The following is a 24,952-nucleotide window of genomic DNA, read 5'->3' on the forward strand; positions in this document are numbered from 1 at the left end:
AAGCACCAGCCTCCTTTTAAAGAGTCCAGTGGTGTCATTCTTACTTAATCATGACAGATTGATCTCCAGCCCTGTCCTCATCAACACCCACACCTGTGTTAATGGAGCAATCACTGAAACGATGTTAGCTGGTCCTTTTAAGGCAGGGCTGCAATGATGTTGAAATGTGTTTTGGGGGATAAAGTTAATTTTCTAGGCAAATTTTGACTTTGCAAGTAATTGCTGTTAAGCTGATCACTCTTTATAACATTCTGGAGTATATGCAAATTGCCATTAGAAAAAATGAAGCAGTAGACTTTGTAAAAATTAATATTTGTGTCATTCTCAAAACTTTTGGCCATGACAGTATTATTAGTTCAATATTTAGAATGTAAGTTTAGCCATTTCAGCAAGGAAAATGGACAAATATTACCAGTACAAAAGGCTTTTAAAGGGGTACTCCAAGAATGTAATGAAATGGCACCCATTAAATCATTCAAATCTCAGCCCATACTAGGCACGTGTCAGGATGGGCTGCAGTCTAAAGATTTTAAGACGTACAATATGTCTCAATTGAAAGAAGATCTGTAGGCAGAACTGTGTGACATGAGAAGAAATAAATCTTCTCCTTGGCTGGCTGAGCATGAAGGACAGAGACTAGAGAAAAAAATCCTTTGTGCTCAGTCAGCCAAGAAGATTTATTTCTTCTCTTGTCACAGCCGTTTGGCAGCTCTGGTATGTCTGCTTACGACACTGTTCCTCTGTCATTGAAACACATTTTAGGATCTATTTTTCTTCAATGCCTCCTTATTGTGCATCTTGAAACAGCCACATTGCTAAGTTTTCAGAAAGTCCACTATTTCAGCTGACGTTATTTGTGAGCTTTTCTTTGCATCCCGAACAATTTTCCTGGCATTTGTCACAGGTGAGTATGTTACCTTTAGTAGCCATTCAAATCCATTTGTGTCACTTCTGTGCATGTTATCAGGCCAAAATCACCAGGGTATATAAACTTTTGATCAGGGTCATTCGGATGTTTTGGATTGTCATTATAATTTAAAAAGAGAAAACATAGTAGTTTTAACCAGGGGCTGTGGAGTCGGTAAGCCAAACCTGCGACTCCGACTCCTCAATTTCCCTTACACCGACTCTGACTCCAACTCCGACTCCCACACATATTGCTTATATTTAAGTGAAAAATTTATTGTAGTACAATGTGAACCTCAGACATTTAATCATTTCTATGATCCAATAATCAAGATATTTAGATAGAACAGAATATATATTGGTGTACTACCCGGTTTTCATTCTTTTTGGTACAGATACGATATGGATAGACAGATATGGATAAATGGATAGAGCAGATTTCTAATCTGCTTTTGCTATTGAAAACATTATCTATGAGCTCAAAAACCTTTCAGGTGATGCGGTTTTTAAAAAAAATGATCAGCTTTTGCAGCTGAAAAACGTATCCTCAAAAAACACAGGAAAAACGCTGTGTGTGAATGTAGCCTTAGATCAGGAATATAACAGCCATTTATAGGACATTTCATAACTTTCCCAAACTCCTATGAAAAAATATTCAGCACATTCTGCATTGAATTACTGTACCCAATTTATTATATATTTTAGGAGTCGGAGTCGGTCCATTTTATACCGACTCCAACTCCGCCAAAATGAGCACCGACTCCGACTCCACAGCCCTGCTTTTAACAATAAATGGCTTCATCCATCTACTAACCATGAGTGGAAAAAAAGTTTTGGTGTTTTCAATCATATTCTCTTAAAAGCAAAAATTCTCCCTGGGTATGTAAACTTTTGAGCACAACTGTATCTCTACCCTAGTGGTCAGAGACTAGTTGCCATGAAGTCTCTAAAACAAAGGGATTCCTGATCTTCTGTCTCTGTTTAGCACATTCAGAATTAGCAGCAGCAGAACAGAGGACAATTATTGAAGTACTGAGAAGTGTAAAAGTGAATCCAGCTCTGGCATAAGCTTACTGGAAAGCTCAGCATGATCTTTCTGTGTTTGACTCTGCTTTTTTCCCCACTCTGTTACTCATTCCTCCTTTTTTCATAAAGTATAATAGTAAATCTAACCCGACACCTCACAGTTCTAGCAATCATTCTTCCTTTCAGGAAGACAACTTTGAGATGTTTTTCCAAAGAGAATGATGAGATCAATAGGCATGGGAGAAGTTAGTCATAAGCTGAATTCTCTGATATGTTACAAAGTTTCTTATATTAGCTTATAGTACTGATTTATGCAAAGTATTTTGAAATAACATTGACCACTGAAAAATATTAGAAAAACTTCCTTGTGAAATAAAATGAGAAGCACTAGGTGTCACTAGGCACCTAGATTCAGGGCTTGGCCCCAGATCATGAGTGCATGCCCCGAATCTCAGTTTAAATCAAAGCCAGTTTTAAAGTCAGCATCTGCACTCTGGGGCCTCAGACAACCAGTTTGAAGGAGACAGAAGGAAAGAAAGAAAAGAGCGGGAGATAGAAAAAAAACGGAAGACTTAACAAGAGAGCGAGGCAGAAGACACAAAAGAAACCGGTGAGGGGGCTGTATGTAAGACACTGGCTGTCTCCTCTTTGACGTACCCCCTTTTCTAATACATTGGTCTCCCTCTTGTCTGGCTGCAGTATATGGACAATGCATGTTAGTACTACTTGTCATTTATGAAAAACTGAATGTATTATTGTGTGTCCTTTTGTAATGGCAGTCGCCTATGTTATAGGCTGTCAGAAAAGGACATAACCAGGGGTGGGATTTGGACAGTTCTGCACAGTTCAGGGGTCGCCCTGATCCGGTTCTGCGCGCCACCTATTTCAACTAAATGTGCGCTGCTCATGTGACACCAGCGGAAGTCTGTGACAGCTGTGTGCTGGCGGAGAATGGCATCAGGCACAGCTACCTGCCTGTTGGTGCTTAAGCACATTTTATTTTTTAAAGTCCTGGATATCACCTTTAACAACCACCAGCCAATCAGAGGCCGGCAGCTGACATTTGCATTATCGTTGCTGGCATATGACTCAAGTGCCGGACCATCCAAACTGCATTTAGAACCGGAAGAGGTATCCGCTAGACAGCGGACAGGTGACAAAAAACTTTTTTACTTTAATTACAAAAGTGCGGCAATATTGGGGACACATGAGGACCTGGATAGGACATATATGGGAGACCAACATGGGGGACACAAGGGGACCAGGATGGAGAATATATGATGGCGAGGATGGGAGACATGGGGACCATGATGGAGAACATATAGGGACATATGAGGACCTGGATGGAGCACATATGAGGACCAGGATGAGGAACATATGGGGAACATTATTCCAGGAAGGGGGCATGGACATATTTACTGTATGAGGGCAAAGAATGAGAAACAAACATTAGTTTATGGTAGCCAGTTGTGAACATAATTACTGTAATATATTTTACTTTTGAGGATACTGCTTTCAATGAAGGGTGAGTGTTTCCTGTTACTGTGCAGGAAAGCACAACGTAATTGGTTTTCTTCATTTGGTTAAGTGTAGAAATCAGGGAAAGAGTGGGGAATGTGCTGTAGAAGTGATCAGCTATACAGGACTGTGTTATTTTCTGCAGAGACGAGTCCTGGCTGGAAAACTAGATAGCAGTCTGCATCGGATGAATTAGAAAATCAAAGATGAATTACTTCAACCAGAGACATCAGTGGTGATCAATGTATTACATGTACAAGCACACTTTAGACCATATACAGAGCTCAGGCGTATAATGGCACTGGTGAGTACTATATTACCTGTACACTGACAGCATATACAGAGTATAATGTCACTAGTGATCACTGTATTATATGTACACTGACAGTATATACAGATCTCCTGTGTATAATGTCACCAGTGATCACTGTATTACCTGTACACTGCGTATAATGGCACTAATGGTAATATTAGTGTTGTGGTTTTTTCTTAATAATCACTATTGTAGTGTTCGGTCACTATGTGGTGGTAATATGTGGTCTGGTCACAGTGTGGTGGTTTTTCCCTTGTATGTGGTGGTGATATGTGGTCTGGAGGCATTATTAGTTTTGATTGGGGCACTCAGGCGGCGTAAATATTTTTTTAGGGGGGTATTGTAACCCTTGAATGCCAATATAAAATATTTGATGCTGGAAGGGGGCAATTGGGATATTATAACCTTCAAGAGAAGCATACGGGGCTTTAACTTTATAGGTAGCACACTTGGGGTATTACTACTTTCTATAGGACACTATTTTGGGGGGAAAATGGGTAATCACATTAATAACACAATTCTTTACATATTGGGGCCGCAGACTCTGGCAGAATGGGCAGTCTTTGTAGGTTGGAATAGAAAGGGACAGTGTTGGAAATGTGAGAAATCAAATGTGTCTTTATTATAATTTCTGCAGACGAGTTGTGGCTGGGAGAAGTCATGGAGGTCTAAACCAGATGGAAAAAGTTACTATCTGTAACTATAACTGTAATATGAAAAAACAAACAAAAAAAAAAAAAAAAAAAAAAAAAAAAAAATCACACAAGCACTTACCCGACAAAAAAAAGAGCTACGTCCTCAGCTGCTAAGGTCAAATAGGGGTCGGTTGCCAGCCCAAACTAAAATAAAATAATGAAAATGTGCAAGTTGACCTGCGCTATAGGACTCAGGAAAATAAACAATGATTGAATAATAGAAATGATGAAAACCAGCCAAAATAGCAACCCACTCTTAAGTACATAAAGGATGCAGAGATATAGATGTGATGCAAATTGTCTGCTGTGACTGCTGATCTTTAACGGTGATGAGAAGCCACTCAGCAAGTGACTTGCTACAAGGAGTTAAATGAGCCGTGCTCCTTATCAGTGTAAATGACAGCTTGTAGAAGCTGAAAGGGGTGAGCGCTTCTAAAGCCCCCGTTACACATAGCGATATCGCTAGCAATATCGCTGTAAAGTCACCGATTTTGTGACGTAGCAGCGATATTGCTACATGTGATACTTACCTCCGACCGGCTCCCCCGCTGATTATCGCTGGTCACGCAAGAAGGTCCTGGATCATTTCTCGTCGGGCGCTTCCTGTGCACGTTAGTAACCAGCGCTCTGATGCAGGAAGCTGGTAACTAACGTACACATCGGGTATCTAAGGGACGCACATCCCTTGGATACCCGATGTGTACATTAGTTACCAGCAGATCGCTGGTCTCCCGCCTGTCACATGCAGCGATGCGTGGTGGCCAGCGGGAGACCAGCGACCACAAAAAAGTCCTGGCCTTTCCTGCAGCGATCAGCAATACCGGCAGGGGGGCCGGTCGCTGATCGCTGTCACACACAGCGATCTCGCTGGTGAGATCGCTGTGGTGTCACAAAAATTGTGACTCAGCAGCGATCTCGCTAGCGAGATCGCTATGTGTGACGGGGCCTTAACAGTGGCCTGAAACCTGATACGCTCCAATACAGTGAGGCTGGAATGAGACCCAGCACAAGGAGCGAACTGCCGAGAGACGCTAGCTATCACATAGTGGAAGAAGGGCGGGAAATTGAGAGTGCAAGGTAAGAAGAAGGAATGCTCCGGCCGAATGCGTCCCTGGATACCCGCTTAGAAACAGCCGCCCGAAAGCACCTGAGCGTGTGACGTCACAGCCCGTACAGAGCAACACAAGAATCAAAAAGCTGACCAACGCGTTTCAAAGGCCCAAACTGCCTTCTTCATGAGGGTCAAGAAGGCAGTTTGGGCCTTTGAAACGCGTTGCACTCTCAATTTCCCGCCCTTCTTCCACTCTGTGATAGCTAGCGTCTCTCGGCAGTTCGCTCCCTGTGCTGGGTCTCATTCCAGCCTCACTGCCTTGGAGCGTATCAGGTTTCAGGCCACTGTTAAGTCCCCGTTACACATAGCGATATCGCTAGCAATATCGCTGTAAAGTCACTGATTTTGTGACGTATCGCTACATGTGATACTTACCTCCGACCGGCTCCCCCGCTGATTATCGCTGGTCGCGCAAGAAGGTCCTGGATCACTTCTCGTTGGGCGCTTACTGTGGCGCCGACAAGCGACGCGTGCGGGAGGACATCAGGATCTCCTCGTCTGACAGGTAAGTAGCGATCCCCGACCCCAGCGATGTCGCTGGTGAGATCTGCCTGTTTGGCAGCTCACTAGCGACCACTTAGCGATGCACCAGCGATCCATATCGTTGTCGGGATCGCTGGTGCATCGCTAAGTGTAACGGTACCCTTAGAAGCGCTCACCCCTTTCAGCTTCTACAAGCTGTCATTTGCACTGATAAGGAGCACGGCTCATTTAACTCCTTGTAGCAAGTCACTTGCTGAGTGGCTTCTCATCACCGTTAAAGATCAGCAGTCACAGCAGACAATTTGCGTCACATCTATTCATCTACCTCATATTGGTGACACTTTAATACTATATATATATATATATATATATATATATATATATATATATATATACATACATACAGTCATATGTAAAAGTTTGGGCACCCCTATTAATGTTAACCTTTTTTCTTTATAACAATTTTGGTTTTTGCAACAGCTATTTCACTTTTATATATCTAATGACTGATGGACTCAGTTATATTTCTGGATTCAAATGAGGTTTATTGTACTAACAGAAAATGTGCAATCTGCATTTAAACAAAATTTCACCGGTGCAAAAGTATGGGCACCCTTATCATTTTCTTGATTTGAACACTACTAACTACTTTTTACTGACTTCCTGAAGCACTAAATTGGTTTTGTAACCTTATTGAGCTTTGAACTTCATAGTCAGGTGTATCAAATCATGAGAAAAGGTATTTAAAGTGGCCACTTGCAAGTAGTTCTCCTATTTGATTCTCCTATGAAGAGTGGCATCATGGGCTCCTCAAAACAACTCTCAAATGATCTGAAAACAAAGATTATTCAACATAGCTTTTCAGGGGAAGGATACAAAAAGTTGTCTCAGAGATTTAACCTGTCAGTTTCCACTGTGAGGAACATAGTAAGGAAATGGAAGAACACAGGTACAGTTCTTGTTAAGCCCAGAAGTGGCAGGCCAAGAAAAATATCAGAAAGGCAGAGAAGAAGAATGGTGAGAACAGTCAAGGACAATCCACAGACCACCTCCAAAGACCTGCAGCATCATCTTGCTGCAGATGGTGTCACTGTGCATCGGTCAACAATACAGCGCATGCATAACGCCTTTTTGTATGACCAAACAACTCATTCTTTGTTTCATCAGTCCACAGGACCTTCTTCCAAAATGTAACTGGCTTGTCCAAATGTGCTTTTGCATACCTCAGGCGACTCTGTTTGTGGCGTGCTTGCAGAAACGGCTTCTTTCGCATCACTCTCCCATACAGCTTCTCCTTGTGCAAAGTGCGCTGTATTGTTGACCGATGCACAGTGACACCATCTGCAGCAAGATGATGCTGCAGGTCTTTGGAGGTGGTCTGTGGATTGTCCTTGACCTATACATATGACTGTATATATATATATATATATATATATATATATTTTATCTATGCATCCTTTATGTACTTAAGAGTGGGTTGCTATTTTGGCTGGTTTTCATCATTTCTATTAATCAATCATTGTTTATTTTCCTGAGTCCTATAGCGCAGGTCAACTTGCACATTTTCGTTATAACTGTAAAATCCTGCAGGACTGATATCTACCACTATGTCACTGTATTGTGGTAATATTGCTCTTTTTAATAGTTTTTCTCTGTGTTGTATTTAGTAACAGCTTAATGTATTTAAGTTGTTACATATTAGAAGGCATCATTGGTCTTTCTATAAAGTGTTTTTTTATGTAGTGCTAATGGTCATATTATGTATTGTGTAGTGGTGATGGTAGAGGACAATGTGTAGCCTTATTGTTTTGGCCTTTTAGAGTAGTAATATTGGTCTTTGTATAGTGTATTTTTGGTTACAAAAAGTGGTATATTGCAATTATATATGTATAGATCCTCTTTTAAATGGAGGGGGTCTCTTTGGGGAGACATGCTCTTTGGGGATTGGGCCCCTCATCTTTTAGGACCCTAGCAATGCCCCTGCTTCCCACCCAAATCCACCTGCCCTCCAGCATTGCCACTGTGATGGTCTTTGCTGGACTGAATCTAACGATGGAAACTCCACTACTGACTTAACCACTGGCACCACTGATTGGCTGCAGGGTCAGGTGAATGGGACATCATAGCTTCTGGTCCAGCTGAGACCATTGGGGCGGAAACACTGGAGAGGAAAGCAGATTCAGCTATGGCTTCTCATTTTGCTTTTGTAAGTATGGCTTCCCTATATTAACTTTAATAACAGAACGGAAAATTCCTACATACTTACATTGTTGGTCGGGGATAAATTGAATATAATCTCAGAGTTGAGAGTTCTAGTTTTCATTTTTCCTAATTTCTGTAGATGGACTGCTTTGTTTACTGCCACAAGAACCTGAAGAGGATCTAGTACCTAGAGTGGTAAAGAAAACACATCAATATATAACACACCCCCAAAACATGATGAAGCAAAGATTATACATGTACATTAGATCTTTGATTGACACCCATATGACTCCACCATACACGGGAAACCCACAGCTTAACTCCTCTAGTAGCAACTTATCTCCCGAAGAACAAAAGGGTTGGCCACCGATATTCAGCGGGCCGGATCCTTCTCCCCTCTGACATCTGCCAGGGGAGTGTTGGGATGCCCCTAGGTACATTAGATTGTCGGCCGAGTCCAGGATGGCTGACCCAAGTCTAGTATGTATAGAAGGCCTTTGGTAAATCTGCTGCCCTATTATGTTTGTATTTACATAGATATTAACCTTGTAAAACCTCCCTGGGGGATACAACATACACCGTATATGCGCGGAGCATGTCAGGAGCATGTGTATGGTGCTGCACCAATCGCCACCATCTTTGTCCTCATTAACTTCACTATATGCTGAAAACACTGAACTATAGCAGTATATAGTAAAAGTGATAAGATGAGAGCAAGTTCAAAGTTTACACCATAATAAAACGTTTTTAAAAATCAAAATTGCTGTTTGTTTGGTTGATACACCTCCCACAAGAAATGCAATAAAAAGTAATCAAAACTTCACCCCAAAATGACATCAATGAAAAGGATGAATCGTAACTAAAACCAGGCCCTCATACAGTTCATTTAGATACAAATAGAAAAAGAATAAAACTCAGGGGTCTCAGAAAATAGCTACACTGAATTTTATTTAACCAATAAAATAAAAAAAACCCACAGTACATACTCGGCATTACGGTAATCTTACGGACTTGAAGAACCATGTTGTCAGGCCAATTTTACTGCTGCACAATGAATGCCATAAAATAAAACCCAAAAAAACAAATGGAATTGTGGATTTTTTTTAAATGTGTGCTTAGAATTTTACCCATGTTTAGCACGAGATAAAATTAATGGTGTCATTCAAAACTACAATTCTGCCTGCAAAAAACAAACCTTCATATGGTTATGTAGATGCAAAAAATACGGTAGTTATGATTTATGGAAGGGTAGGAAATAGTGATAAGAAAATGTGCTCGAACAAGGTGGAATCTGAGCATGCTCGGGTACTAACCAGGTGACTTCGGAGTTCGTTAATAACATGTTTTAGTCCTTGCGCCTGCACGTCTCGCGGCTGTTCGACAGCCACAACACACGCAGGGATTGTTAGGCAATCTATGCATGAGATGTGGCTGTCAAACAGGAAGTACAGTAGTACAATTCCCTTTACCTAAAACCAAGGAGTGAATGAAGCAAATTTCACACGAGCACACCTGGATGACACCCACACATAATAGGACATCTGTGTGTCCAGTGATCCAAAAGAACATCACTAGGGATTATAGTCGATGTGAATCAGTACACACAACCTGATCCATCAACCATGTCAATAATCTGTGGCGGCAGAACGGGATCCCAGAGAACCGAATGACCTGATGGCATCCGAGGCTCTTCGTAACCGTCCTGGTGCAACATCCCATGTACGTCATGTCACAACAATGACGTCACACCAAGCTGGCAAATAAACAGAGGAGGCACGGATGTCGGGAGGTAGGGCTCCTGTCCAGTGGCCATGTTCTCGATGAACCAGATCCCAGGAATTGATTTCCACCATCTCTACCAAGGAATGATGTTGTAAGTGTGGATAATTAGACACAAGGTTGAGCCCTAATTGCTGGTCTTATATGAGACATAAAAATACACAAAGAAAATGGGAGACGTTTATTAGCATCCTGAATAGGACCTGTGCACAATATATACCATATGGGAATAAACATGTGAGAAATAGGAGGAAACCACTATGGCTAAATAGAGCTGTAAGGGGCGCAATAAGAAATAAAAATAAAGCATTTAGAGAATTAAAGCAAGTAGGTAGTGATGAGGCATTAACTAAATACAGAAGATTAAATAAATTCTGTAAAAAGCAAATCAAGATAGCAAAGACTGAGACAGAGAGACTCATTGCCAGAGAAAGTAAAAATAATCCCAAAATATTCTTAAACTACATAAATAGTAAGAAACTAAAAAATGATAGTGTTGGTTCCCTTAAAAATAGTCTGGGTGAAATGGTGGATGAGGAAAAAGCCAATACGCTAAATGACTTTTTTTCAACAGTATCTACACAAGAAAATCCCATGACGGATAACATGATCAGGGATAAAAATTCTCCATTAAATGTCACATGCTTAACCCAGCAGGAAGTACGGCGGCGTCTAAAAATCACTAAAATTGACAAATCCCCGGGCCCGGATGGGATACACCCCCGAGTACTGCAGGAATTAAGCACAGTCATAGATAGACCATTATTTTTAATCTTTAAGGATTCCATAATAACAGGGTCTGTACCACAAGACTGGCGTATAGCAAATGTGGTGCCAATATTCAAAAAGGGGACAAAAACTGAACTTGGAAATTATAGGTCAGTAAGTTTAACCTCAACTGTGGGTAAAATCCTGGAGGGTTTTCTAAGAGATACTATACTGGAGTATCTGGAGAAGAATAACCTCATGACCCAATATCAACATGGGCTTACAAGGGACCGTTCCTGTCAGACTAATTTGATAAGCTTTTATGAAGAGGTAAGTTCCGGACTGGACCAAGGGAATGCAGTGGACGTGGTGTACATGGACTTTTCAAAAGCTTTTGATACGGTGCCACACAAAAGGTTGATAAATAAAATGAGACCAATGGGGATAGGGGAAAATATGTGTAGGTGGGTTAAGAGCTGGCTCAGGGATAGGAAACAAAGGGTGGTTATTAATGGAGCACACTCGGACTGGGTCACGGTTAGCAGTGGGGTACCACAGGGGTCAGTTTTGGGTCTGCTTCTTTTTAACATATTTATTAATGACCTTGTAGGAGGCATAGAGAGTAGAATTTCAATATTTACAGATGACACTAAACTCTGCAGGGTAATCAATACAGAGGAGGACAATTTTATATTACAGGAGGATTTATGTAAACTAGAAGCTTGGGCTGATTAATGGCAAATGTGCTTTAATGGGGATAAATGTAAGGTCATGCACTTGGGTAGAACGAATAAGATGTATAATTATGTGCTTAATTGTAAAACACTGGGCAGCACTGTCACTGAAAAAGACCTGGGTGTATGGGTGAACGACAAACTCACATTTAGTGGCCAGTGTCAGGCAGCTGCTGCAAAGGCAAATAAAATAATGGGATGCATTAAAAGAAGCATAGATGCTCATGAGGAGAACATAATTTTACCTCTATATAAGTCACTAGTGCGACCACACTTAGAATACTGTGTACAGTTCTGGTCTCCGGTGTATAAGAAAGACATAGCTGAACTGGAGCGAGTGCAGAGAAGAGTGACCAAGGTTATTAGGGAACTAGGGGGTCTGCAATACCAAGACAGGTTATTACACTTGGGGTTCTTTAGTTTGGAGAATCGAAGGCTTAGGGGTGATCTTATTACAATGTATAAATATATGCGGGGACAGTACAAAGACCTTTCTAATGATCTTTTTACTCTTAGACCTGTGACGGAGACAAGGGGGCATCCTCTACGTCTGGAGGAAAGAAGGTTTAAGCATACTCACAGACGCAGATTATTTACTGTAAGAGCAGTGAGACTATGGAACTCTCTGCCATATGATGTTGTAATGAGTGACTCCCTACTAAAATTTAAGAAGGGACTGGATGCCTTTCTTGAAAAGTATAATATTACAGGGTATATACACTAGTTTCCTTGATATTGCGTTGATCCAGGGAGCTAGTCTGATTGCCGTATGTGGAGTCGGGAAGGAATTTTTTTCCCCAATGTGAAGCTTACTGTTTGCCACATGGGTTTTTTTTGCCTTCCTCTGGATCAACATTTTAGGGCAGGTTAGGATAGGATATGGGTTGAACTAGATGGACTTAAAGTCTCCCTTCAACCTTAATAACTATATTACTATTTAAGAGTTCAGAAATTCACCTTTACGAAATTGTCCTTAACATAGGTCATGATTACATCTGTGCACCTAGCCTACAATATATGTTGGGAGCTTTTCTCCATCGTATGCTGCAGTCGCAACATAAGCAACCACATGGAGCTCAAGTGTGTTCCTTTGGCCCCTGTCTGGCAGACATGTGGCTGTATACTGTTTATCTATATAAGAAAGCACAGTAGACTGCATTATTATTATGCATTAGGGTGGTAAGAAAATTTCTAAAACAATCCACAGGGAGGAGATTGGAACAAAACAAAATCCTCTAAACTGCATGCTCGCAAATGCCTGAAACCTGACAAACAAGATGGAAGAATGAGAAGCAGAAATATCTACAGGTAACTATGACATAGTGGGAATAACCGAGACATGGTTAGATGAAAGCTATGACTGGGCAGTTAACTTACAGGGTTACAGTCTGTTTAGAAAGGAACATAAAAATCGGAGAGGAGGATGGGTTTGTCTTTATGTAAAGTCGTGTCTAAAGTCCACTTTAAGGGAGGATATTAGCGAAGGGAATGAGGATGTCGAGTCCAAATGGGTCGAAATACATGGAGGGAAAAATAGTAACAAAATTCTCATTGGGGTCTTTTACAAACCCCAAAATATAACAGAAATCATGGAAAGGCTGGTTTCACATTTGCGTTTTTTTGCGCTGGAAAAAAACGCTTACGTGCGCATGCGTTTTTTCCCCTATATTTAACATGGGTGCGCATACCTGCACGCTGGCATGCGCACGTATGCGATTTTCATGCGCTGCGTTTTTTTGGGGTGTGCGTTTGTATTTTCCAGACGCAGCATGTTGCATTTTTTGACCCTGCAAAAAAGCGCATGCGCACGTTTTGCGCTAAAAATGGCCATTATAGCCTATGGATGCGCATACGTGCGCACTGGCATGCGCATGTAAGCGGTTTTTTAGCGCTGCGTTTTTTTGGTGGTGTCCACTTGTTGTACTAGTTATAATCTTCTAAAGTCAAAAAAAAAAAGTCTATATAAAGGAGGTGCCTGCCAAAACTCTGCCACTACTACACTGACAGATTGGAGAGCAGACAGTCAACAAGGAACCCATCTTCTATCAGCGAAGAATGTGAGTATATTACATTATATGCCTGTCCTTTTAAATTATGTATGTACTAATGATTTTTATTATTTTTACATGCAGTATGTCTTCAGAATCCGAGTATTCCCCATCGCGGCAGGAATTGGCGCAAGCAGACCGTGAGGTGATTATTTTCGTGCATCTGGTAAGTATATCTGCAGCTTCTCCAAATCTCTTACGTTTTTTTCAACTTTTTTAAGACATCGTCATCATCATCTTCTGCGGACGGGACTAGTGAGGGCGAAGAGCAGGAGCAGCGAAGCCAAGTCCCGGTGGTGATACGGAATGTATGTATCAAATGATTTGTAATGTTCTTTATTTTTTATCTTCTATTTTTACTCTTTTTTATGTTTCTTTTTTTGTAACTTTTTATTCAATTTAAATTTGATTATTCTAATGAATGTGTTTTGTCTAGGTTCCACAACGGGATGAAGACGTCTACCTGGATAATGAGCAGCTCATCAGCCTGGTCCAGGAGCGTTCGCCGTTGTGGGACAGCCGTGACCGGCTGCACAAGGACATTGTGGTGACCCGGCGGCTATGGAATGAGGTGGCCGCAGCGTTGATGGATGGCTGGGACAGCGCCACAGCATCCTCCAAAAAGGCGTTTAGTGAGTATTTCCCTGCTCTGTATTGTGCCGCAGTGACTGTTGTCCTTGACGGCACTGTTGGGTTTCGTGCTAGGCATATTCTAGCAGGAAACCCAACAGTGTCATCGGGGTCTACAGTGACTGCTTTGAGTATTGTATTGCTACATTGTGCCGCAGTGACTGTTGTCCTTGACGGCACTGTTGGGTTTCGTGCTAGGTGTATTCTAGCAGGAAACCCAACAGTGTCATCGGGGTCTACAGTGACTGCTTTGAGTATTGTATTGCTACATTGTGCCGCAGTGACTGTTGTCCTTGACGGCACTGTTGGGTTTCGTGCTAGGTGTATTCTAGCAGGAAACCCAACAGTGTCATCGGGGTCTACAGTGACTGCTTTGAGTATTGTATTGCTATATTGTGCCGCATTGACTGTTGTCCTTGACGGCACTGTTTTTTTTTTAACAACAGTGGACAAAGTCTGAACAAGTTGGCGTTCGATCAAGGACCGCTTCAACAGTGATGTTCGTGCTGAGGGCCAGGTTCGCAGTGGATCTGCGTCAAGGACCAGAACTAGATACCGTCACTATCACGCGTTGCAGTTCCTAAGACCGGTCCTTGCCACGAGATCGTAAGTATTATAAATTTTGGGTTTTTATTTTTATTAATCTGTGTTTTTCTAATCCACAGCTGATGCTTCTTGTAAAGGCATGGTAGTAATGATTTTCCTTTCATCCACAGCACCTGGAGCAGCACCCTGCAACCTGGCCCTGGAGCGGTCCTTCCTCGGACGTCCTCTGACCCGTCCCAGCCATCCGACAGCCAGGAAGCACCTTGCAGGTCAACCACACACACAGCTGGTGACCAGGAAGCTGGGCCATCAGGTGTTCCCCTGTCCCAGGTCTCTGCCACTGGTTATGCGGGCACTACCCGCCAGCGGCAGAGGGCCTTGGACCGGAATGTCTTGCCCGAGTTTATGCATTTGAGCGAGGCCTTTAATTCCAGCCTCAAGTCACTGTCCGACAGAGTTGAAAGCGGTTTTGCACTCATGGAACGTGGTTTTAACCACTTTGAACACCGCTTCAATTCTGTAGAACAGCGCCTTGACCGTCTGGAGGCCGACCTCAACAGACCAGCACACCATTTTTTTAGTAAGATTGAAAAGAGCATGGCGGAACACCTTAGTCCTGAGCAACAGCTGAATGTGCTGCAGGCCTGCAACAATGCTTTCTTGCAGGCTATGCAGCATAATCGGTACGGTCAGCAGTCAGTGGTGTCATTTCCACCTGTGCCACCATTGACTCGCTTCACCTCACTACCGACTTGTGCTGCATACCACTGCACGGACACCTCTATTCAAAGCCAGGACACCCACCGTTACACCACCACAAGTCTGAGTGCAGCTGGTCACTTCACCGACACCACCATGGCAAGCGCTGCTCCTGTCTGGAGCACCACCGCCACTCCCATGCATGCGTGGAGCTCAGCCACCACTAGGCAAACATGGAACAGCCCTGCCGCTACAACAACATGTAGTAGCCCTGCCACCACCACTCTGCAAACCTGGACCATCACTGCCGCCACCAGTCCTCCTGCAAGGACGAGCACTGCCAACGAAGAGCAGCAGCAGCAGCCACCTCAGCAGCAGCAGCAGCCACCTCAGCAGCAGCAGCAGCCACCTCAGCAGCAGCAGCAACCACCTCAGCAGCAGCAGCAACCACCTCAGCAGCAGCAGCAACCACCTCAGCAGCAGCAGCAACCACCTCAGCAGCAACCACCTCAGCAGCAGCAGCAACCACCTCAGCAGCAACCACCTCAGCAGCAGCAGCAACCACCTCAGCAGCAGCAGCAGCCACCTCAGCAGCAGCAGCAGCCACCTCAGCAGCAGCCACCTCAGCAGCAGCAGCAGCCACACCAGCAGACGGGGGACCTACATTCAGTATTTGCCCCTAGTTCAAGGCGAAATCTATCAAGGCGGGCATTGGGCCAAAGTCGGTCCAGGCACACAAGCCTACGGCGACATGCCATTACAACTAATGTACCTGAACAGATTTCCTCTCCTCCAAGTGTTCCTAGTTTAATTCCCTTAACTGGACTACCTTCCCCCACAAGTTTTGTTGCCCCTTCCCCTCAAACACCGTCTTCAACTGCAAGTGTTGCATATTCCCTGCACACCCCCCAAATTGAAACCATCTGCCCCCAAACGCCGGAAAAAATAATTTTTTGGTTTATTTTTGTGATTAAAAATAAATTTACATTTGTGGTTCACCATTACAAAGTTTCATTAATGTTGTTTGCGCCGCTCACACACACTGATGGGTAAATACATGTTAAAAACCAACCCAAGGCCTAGTATAGTCATATGTGAAATAACACGGACTAGTATAGTAATACCAAGGCCTAGTGTAATAACTCTAGTTTTACCAACTAGAATCTGGTTTCATGAAAAACAAACTGTTGAAACTTGTCAAGTTTCACCAGTTTGTTTTTCGTGAAACAAGATCCTAGTTGGCAAAAATCGAGTAGGCCTTGGTATGACTATACTAGGCCGTGGTATTTCACATATGACTATACTAGTAGGCCCAAGGCCTACTATACTCATATTTGAAATACCACGGCCTAGTATAGTCATTCCAAGGCCTAGTGTAATAACTTGTAAGTTGGAATGGAGCAGATTACATTCATCCACTCAATGCTGACTTGTATTCCCCATGGACTTTCATTGGGGTTGGGTTTTGAGGGTTGTGTTTTGAGAAAATCACATACTTTGTTTTCAACTAGTTGCACAATTTTCTCTTGAAAAAAATTGGTTTCCTGATTCATGGCCTGCAGCTTTGCTCGTTCCAATATATTTTTATTTAATTGGAGTTTAAAAAATATAGTGCACTCAGTAATGGTATCAAATAAGGTTTTTTATTACCATAAACAAACAAAAACATTACACCATTTCATCTTGCCAGTGCACCCGTCCTACATCAGAAATAAAGTAGGCCGCAAATTGGTCCCTCATTTGGCCAACTTCAACGGATGACCTGAGAGTGTGCTGAGTGAATTCAGGCAATGGGTTAGGAGCATCATCGTCCAGTTCAAAGGTCGGGTGCTCTTTAGCCATCACAAAGTTATGTAGAACCACACAGGCCTTCACCACCTCATCGACTGTTTCAAGTTTAAGATTAATGGCCGTGCCCAGAATTCGCCATCTGGAGACAAGAATCCCAAAAGCACACTCGACAGTTCTTCTGGCCCTGGTCAGCCTGTAATTAAATATTTTTTTGGTGTGGTCCAAGTCCCGGCTGGAGTAGGGTTTCAGTAAGTTTCCGCACATTTGAAAAGCCTCATCGCCAACCATTACAAAGGGCAGTGGCGGAGCTTCGGTGTGAGGAAGAGGCCGTGGCATAGGGAAATTAAATTGGTTGCCATACAACCTCCGGCCCATGTCTGAGTTTTTAAAAGCCTGTGAGTCATTACCACGGCCAAATGCTCCAATGTCCACTGCTACAAACATACATCCGGCATCCGCAATCGCCATGAGTACTATTGAAAAGTACTTTTTGTAATTATAGTACTCAGATCCCGTTCTTTGGGGTTTGATGATCCGTATGTGTTTACCATCAACAGCTCCCAAACAGTTGGGAAAATTGCATGCTGTCCAGAATTTGTCAGCAATTTCCATCCACTTTTCAGCGGTGGGCAGGGGCATAAATTATGGACAAAGAACATTCCAGAGAGCCCGGCAGGTGTCAGCAACAATTCCAGACAAGGTAGAGATTCCAATACGGTACTGGAAGTGTAGTGAAGATAGGGTTTCTCCAGTCGCCAGGAATCTGTGAACAGACAAAGAAGTAAAATTAATATTTATGTATATTATTTTAAAAAACTATAAAATAAAATATTAGTACATTCACGAAAACTAATTACCCAAGGTTTTGAATACTAAATTTAAAAAAAACAAAACATCAGACCGCACCCCTTGGTTTTTAAAACATACCGTAATGTCACCAGTAGCCGTTCCTCAGGAGGAATCGCACGACGGAGCTGTGTGTCCTGTCTCTGGATGGATTGTTGGACACGAGCAAGCAAATCCATGAAACTTTCGTGGGACATCCGGATATAATCTGTAAATTTCTCCGGGTTTGACTGGAGCTCGCTGTAGAGGGTGTGGTATGCCCCACGGCTCTCCCGGAGTTCAACAATCGGATGTATCCACATACGCCGCCGTCTTCGCTGCCTCTCTCTCTTCCTTTGTTCATGGCAAGCAACTGCATACGCCTGAGCCATCGCGATGTCCAAATCCAAGTTGAAGTGAAAACTCTTCCAGCGCAGATCCATGGTCACGAGAAGAATCAAGCAAATGTGAAGAATACTGTAGACAGGGTCTATATATTAACATACCACACCCACAATGAAGTCCCATTGGTCTTGTGTGTTGTTGAATGGAAAAACCCCAAAAAAAAGAAAAAACAACCAAAGTCTGTAAAAAAACGCAAACGCACAAAAAACGCATACAAACGCACAAAAACGCTGAGTTTTTTTCCTGCATGCGCATAAAAATGCTTGAAAAAAACGCAGCGTTTGTATGCGTTTTTTTGCGGGAAAAACGCGCTGCAAAAAAAAGCAAGTGTGAAACTAGCCAAAGTCTACTACTAAGGCAGATAGATGAAGCTGCAACCCATAATGAGGTCCTTGTTATGGGGGACTTTAACTAACCGGATATTAACTGGGAAACAGAGACCTGCGAAACCCATAAAGGCAACAGGTTTCTGCTAATAGCCAAGAAAAATTATCTTTCCCAATTGGTGCAGAATTAGACCTAATACTATCTAACAGACCTGACAGAATAACAAACCTGCAGGTTGTTGGGCATCTAGGAAATAGCGACCACAATAAAATGTAAAATGCAGTGACTCTGGGCATCCCAGCAAAGTCAATGGGTTTCAAGATATGACATTCAGACACATTGTTTTGTGAGGATCCGTTTTTGGGCTGAATGAGCATGTCAGTTTGTGTGATGTTTTTCTAATCTGCTTTTGCTATTGAAAACATTATCTATGAGTGCAAAAACCTTTCAGGTGATTCGTTTTTTTAAAAAGCTAATCTGCTTTTGCAGCTGAAAAACGTATCCTCAAAAAACGCAGCAAAAACGCGGTGTGTGAATGTAGCCTTAGATCAGGAATAGAACAGTCATTTATAGGACATTTCATAACTTTCCCAAATTCCTATGAAAAAATATTCAGCACATTCTGCATTGAATTACTGTACCCAATTTATTATATATTTTAGGAGTCGGAGTTGGTCCATTTCAAACTGACTCCACCAAAATGAGCACCGACTCCACAGACCTGGTTATTAGGTTCTCTAGAAGGACGTAGATCTGGGAATTTATTCTGACGGAATATAGGCTGAACTGGATGGACAAATGTATTTTTTCGGCCTTGCTAACCATGTTACTATCCAGTACAATGGACCACAGTGCCTCGCCATCCATCCTGACTGGACACAGTCTGGGGCATACCTTCTGAGCGAATGAACCCAACAAGGTAGTGTGGATCAAAGCTTAGACTTTGACATATGCATACAATAATCAGCTACTGCAAATGTGTCCTATTCACCACACTGGCACAATGGAGAAACCGTTTGCTCTACTTTATCTGACTGTAGGAAGATTTCTGGCATGGTGTAAGCCACTGATTAGATGCTCCTGATTCATTAAGAGGAATACGTCTCTTAATGAATCAGGAACATCAGACTCCTACATGCTCCTACATCAAGACTGGCAAGAAAATCGCAAAAACTATGGGAAAAACCACAGCATAGCCACTTCAGGATAAAGACTGAGGTTTTTTTTATATTACTGCTGCAGTGGTGCTACTAATCAAAGTTCCCTGACCAGTCTCATACTTCCCTGCTGCCATCTTCTTTTATCACCGCCGCTCCGATCGGCCTCCAGTGGGTTGTGACCTGCCAGATCACTCCAGCGTTTGATGGATGAGCCGGAATCCATTAATCAATGTTAGGGCTCGTGCCCATGGCTGTATCGGTCCGAGTGCGATCCAACAAAACATTGGAACGTACTTGGACCAATGTTATTCTATGTCGCCGTGCACATGTCCAATTTTTTCCTTGCACTGAGCAGATCTGAAGGGGAAAAAAAAATTGCATCATGCCTGAGTTTGATCCGATAATTAGATAACACTTGGCCATGCAAATTAGTCCATGGAAAACAAGTGACTGCACTAGCATGACATCTGGGTAAAGTCCTTTTTCCACGGACTTACACAATCGAGATTTTTTCTCCATATTCTCAAGGGAAACAGAGGTATTTGTGCAATTTGTCCTGATTAGGCCGATACCCTACATGTGGGGGTAAACCACTGTTTGAGCGCATGGCAGAGCTTGGAAGGGAATGAGCGCCCTTTGACTTTTTCAACGCAGAATTGGCTGGATGCCATGTCGTGTTTGGAGAGCTCCTGATGTGCCTGAACAGTGGAGCCCCCCCCCCCAATGTGGCACCATTTTGAAAAATAGACCCCACAAAGGAACTTGTCTAGATGTGTGGTGAGAACTTTGAACCCCCAAGTGCTTCACAGAAGTTTATAACGCCCGGGCGTGAAAATAAAAAAATAATTTTTTCCACAAACATCATCTTTTAGTCCCCAATTTTTTTATTTTCCCAAGAGTAACAGGAGAAATTGGACCCCAAAAGTTGTTGTCCAATTTGTCCTGAGTACGCTGGTACCCCATATGTGGGAGAAAACTACTGTATGGACACACGTCGGGGCTCGGAAGGGAAGTAGTGACGTTTTGGAATGCAGACTGATGGAAAAGTCTGCGGGTGTCATGTGCGTTTGGAGAGCCCCTGATTTGCCTAAACAGTGGAAACCCCCCATAAGTGACCCCATTGTGGAAACTAGACCCCCCAAGGAACTTATCTAGATGGTGGTGAGCACTTTGAACCCCCAAGTGTTTCACAGAGGTTTATAACGTAGAGCCATAAAAAAAATCATTTTTTCCAAAAAAATGATCTTTTTGCCCCCAATTTTTTAATTTCCTAAGGGTAACAGGAGAAATTGGACTCCAAAAGTTGTTTTGCAATTTGTCCTGAGTACGCTGGTACCCCATATGTGGGGGTAAGCCACTGTTTGGGCGCATGGCAGAGCTTGGAAGGGAAGGAGCGCTGTTTGACTTTTTCAACGCAGAATTGGCTGGAATTGAGATCAGACGCCATGTTGCGTTTGGAGAGCCCCTGATGTGCCCAAACAGTGGAAACCCCCACATGCGTAAGATGATGCGGATAAAAAAAAGCTGCATAAACATGCGTTATGCATGCATTTACGGATGATACGCTGCAGACTCAAACGCTATTGTGAACCTAGCCTGACTCCAGCCTTGCGCTTCAAGGTGACAGAACTTTGACACCAGCAGAGGTTATACAATAGAAGTAAACAGGAAAAGTTTCTTCTTCATTGATGTTTTGGAGCAGACCTGCAGATGGGTAGCACCGATCACCAGTATGCTCACCATGGTGGGGCTCAGCAGCGCCCCCTCTATGACACCGTCCATGGCCTTCCGTCTCAGCTGAGACGCATTCTTCACATCAGTAAACAGAAGCATGGTCACTGTATATGGGGAGAACAGCTCCAGGGGGAAGGGCACATCCAGCATGGCTCCCTGCATAGAAAGGATGGAGCAGAGTGTTTACACCCCTTATCACACAGTGCACGGTCAGCCCCATCATGCCCGCATACACTGAGTGAGACGTCCCGTGGCAGGAGCCATTCTCACACTGGTGCTCTGTGCAGCCGGGGCGCCCACCTCTCATCCGGTGCAGCCGGCGCCACACAGGTGCTCGGAAGCGGTCAGCTCCTAGGTGCTAAGGGCAGTCTTAGCTAGGGCTTGTGTTCCCGCCCGGTGCTGGCTGACTGCTGCACACTTCCGCTCGGGTCAGCTGACGGCGCTGTGCGGGTGAGTGCTGCTTTGAATAGTTCCGCTGTATTGTGGGCTGTGCCTTCCTACAGTGCTGGTGCCAGGAGCCATGCCCGCTGCCTAATCTCCGGTGTGACCCTGCGCACAGCACCTGCTGGACGTTGTCTAGAAACGGGCTGAGGTGTGAAGAGACGCCATGAAGTGGCGCAGTCCTTGTCCTATTGTAATAGGTAGTGGCCGGTGCTAAGCATAGCCCACCCATAGCACTGGCCTGGTAACCCCTAAGGCCTGTTTCACACTTCAGTTGTTTGAAGTCAGTTGCAAACCCCCAAAGTGTGAAAAACGGATCTGTTTCCGTTTTGCAACAAACGGATGACACCAGATCAGTTTCTTGGACGGATCCGCTGCAGGCGCTAAGGAGAGTTTTTTCGCCGTTTCCAGAACGCCGTTTAGGGTCCACCGCTGTAAAAAAAAGTTACATTGTCCGTCTACTCAAGCCGGCAGACGCTAAAAGTCAAACGGATCCGTCAAAAAACGGATGCAACGGACGACCATCAGTCAAAATCCACCAGTAGTGCAAGTCTATGGGAAAAAAAGGCGGATCCGCCAAAAAAATGGTGGCAGATCCGTTTTTTCAGAAAAACGGTGGATTTTGACTGACGTCAAATAACTGAAGCGTGAAGCAGGTCTAAGGTGCCATAATCCGGCCCAGAACTGCTGGCAGACAGCATGCTTCTTAAAGGGGTTGTCCAAGCTGAGAAGTGAGCTCGCTGCCGACTCGCGGCCGCCTGTAACGCGCGCTGCCGACTTGCGGCCGTCTGTAACGTGCTCACTGCCGCCCACACTATGACTCTCCTGTATTCTTTGTGTATATGGGGAGTCCTATGACCACATGGATTTTCTGTGTGCATGTTTGTGGTCGCTTATGAGTCTAATCAGCACACAACTGAATGTGTCCATTCACACTGGAGTCCGGTGACTGCAAGCGCTTCTCAGCCCAGAAAACTCATTTAACCCCTCAGTGACAGCCTCATCCCCCAACAGATCGTGTTTTCAGGAATCTCATAGTATTGCTCAGGTGATGGAATTATTATCAAAGCATCAGAAACGGCCACAGGTTCTCTCGCCTCTGCAATACTAAGGAAATAATGAGAACCTGATGTGTTGGGGGCAAAAAAATGTTAAAGTTCTCAACCTTTAAATTTTTCTACTTTTTTTTTTTAAACCGATTAGTCATGCTGTACAAAATTAATAAGTAACCTTTCCTACATGTCTACTTTACATTTACATCATTTTTTAAAATGTCATTTTATTTTTAGGATGTAAAAAGGAATAAAAAAAATAATTTTTCTCCTTCGCCTCATTGGGGGACACAGGTACTGTGGGTGTATGCTACTGCCGCCTGGAGGCTGATACTAAGTGAAAAAAAAAGGTTAGCGCCTCCTCCGCCGTATACACCCTCGCCCTGATTGCAGGGCGAAAACCAGTTTTTTGCTTAGTGTCTGTTGTAGGCACACGTCTGTCTGTCCGTTTTTTTTTTACTTTTCTTTTTCCCTATGAAGATAAGACAGGGGCGACGGACCCAATTGAAAGGGTCCGATCTCCCCAAACCAAAAATGGGCGATCACGTGCGAGTGTCGCCTCCACGTTTCCTCTCCCTCAATGGGAATTTTTCCAGACGTTCCTTTTTTACATGAAGATGAGATGGGGGCGACGGATCCTATTGAAAGGGTCCGATCTCCCCAAACCAGCAACGGGCGAGCACATGCGAGTGTCCCTCCACGTATCCTCTCCCGCAACGTGGGATATTGCCAGACCACGGAGGTGAGATATGGGCGACGGACCCTATTGAAAGGGTCCGATCTCCCCAAACCTACAACGGGCGAGCACGTGCGAGTGTCCCTCCACGTATCCTATCCCGCATCGTGGGACATGATGCTGGACTTAGCCCTGTCCACCCTAGGGTATTCAAACCCTAGGCTGCACAGAGGCACAAGTGTAGTCCGTGCAGTACCCACTGCCCCACCGATGCTAAGACTGCGGTGCGGCAAGGCGGTGGACAGTCCCTCTCCTCACCCCTGCAAGGGGTTAGATGGAGTTAGGGTGCCTGCACGGTCCTTTTTCATATGGTCCCCCCTCCCCTCTACTTCTTGAGCTGGACAGAGGAGGATGGATGGGGAGGGCTCCTGCAGCGGCGCAGGGCTGTAGCCCTTAACTTCTCCCGGGCGGCAGCAGAGATGGGCGCGTCTGGCAGCGGTGGATCCGGTTCCCGGCCTCAGTTCTGGGGTCCGGCGGTTCTGCCCGCCCCAGTATGTCAGGAAAACCTAAGACGCATACGTTTTTTATACGCTGCACGCATCTCCTGTCGGTCCGCTTTTCCGCAGGCGCAGACCAAGTATGCGAAGCCTGCGAGTCCGAACGCGCCCAGGAGCCCTCCCCTGCGCCTGAGCCCAGTGTACCAAGTCCCCCGGAATGGGCGTTATCACTGTCGCAATCTATGGCGTCACTTACGAGAGCAATTGAGTCCCTTCGGGCCCCAGATAGGGGAAGGGACAGTGGCTCGCCTGCCTTAGAGGGGTCCTCTACCTCACAGGAGCCTCCGGCCTGCAGGGACCGCTCTCACTCTAGGCAGATGCGGAGGAAACGAACCCACACGGCGTCTCCCGGTCCATCCGGCGCCTCAGCATCTGTGAGCTTTGCTTCTCGCTCTCCGTCATCAGCAGTCGATAGCTAGCAAGGCTCGGACTACGACTCGGACGAACCCCTTGACCTAGATTCGCTGGGTGGTCAGGAAACGGTTGACAGTCTCATAGAGGCCGTCAACCAGACTCTAGGGATTCAGGATGATTCCACCCTGGCGTTGGGCCATAAGGTGTCATTTAAGCGAGTCAAGCGCCCCCA

The 24,952-nt window shown here is 44.2% G+C and overlaps 2 protein-coding genes across 3 annotated transcripts in view; one reads left to right on the forward strand and one right to left on the reverse strand.

The window, feature by feature from the left end:
- TPRKB (TP53RK binding protein) overlaps window positions 1-21,790 on the reverse strand; it is a 29,304-nt gene extending 7,514 nt beyond the window's left edge. Inside the window, exons 1-2 of the mRNA XM_073573516.1 lie at window positions 21,647-21,790; window positions 8,319-8,441 (exon numbers count right to left, since the gene is read on the reverse strand). Of these exons, the coding sequence (XP_073429617.1) occupies window positions 8,319-8,441; window positions 21,647-21,790 (267 nt within the window). The remainder of the gene's footprint in view (window positions 1-8,318; window positions 8,442-21,646) is intronic.
- Window positions 21,791-21,952: 162 nt separating this feature from the next.
- Window positions 21,953-24,952, forward strand: part of ALG10 (ALG10 alpha-1,2-glucosyltransferase) — a 150,638-nt gene continuing 147,638 nt past the window's right edge. For both annotated transcript variants that reach the window (XM_073573515.1, XM_073573514.1), the window contains exon 1: window positions 21,953-22,090. The gene's annotated coding sequence lies outside the window, so the exon portion shown is untranslated. The remainder of the gene's footprint in view (window positions 22,091-24,952) is intronic.

The sequence above is a fragment of the Dendrobates tinctorius genome, unplaced genomic scaffold (assembly GCF_039654945.1).
Source record: "Dendrobates tinctorius isolate UK_male_01 unplaced genomic scaffold, ASM3965494v1 ptg000035l, whole genome shotgun sequence".
NCBI lineage: Eukaryota > Metazoa > Chordata > Amphibia > Anura > Dendrobatidae > Dendrobates > Dendrobates tinctorius.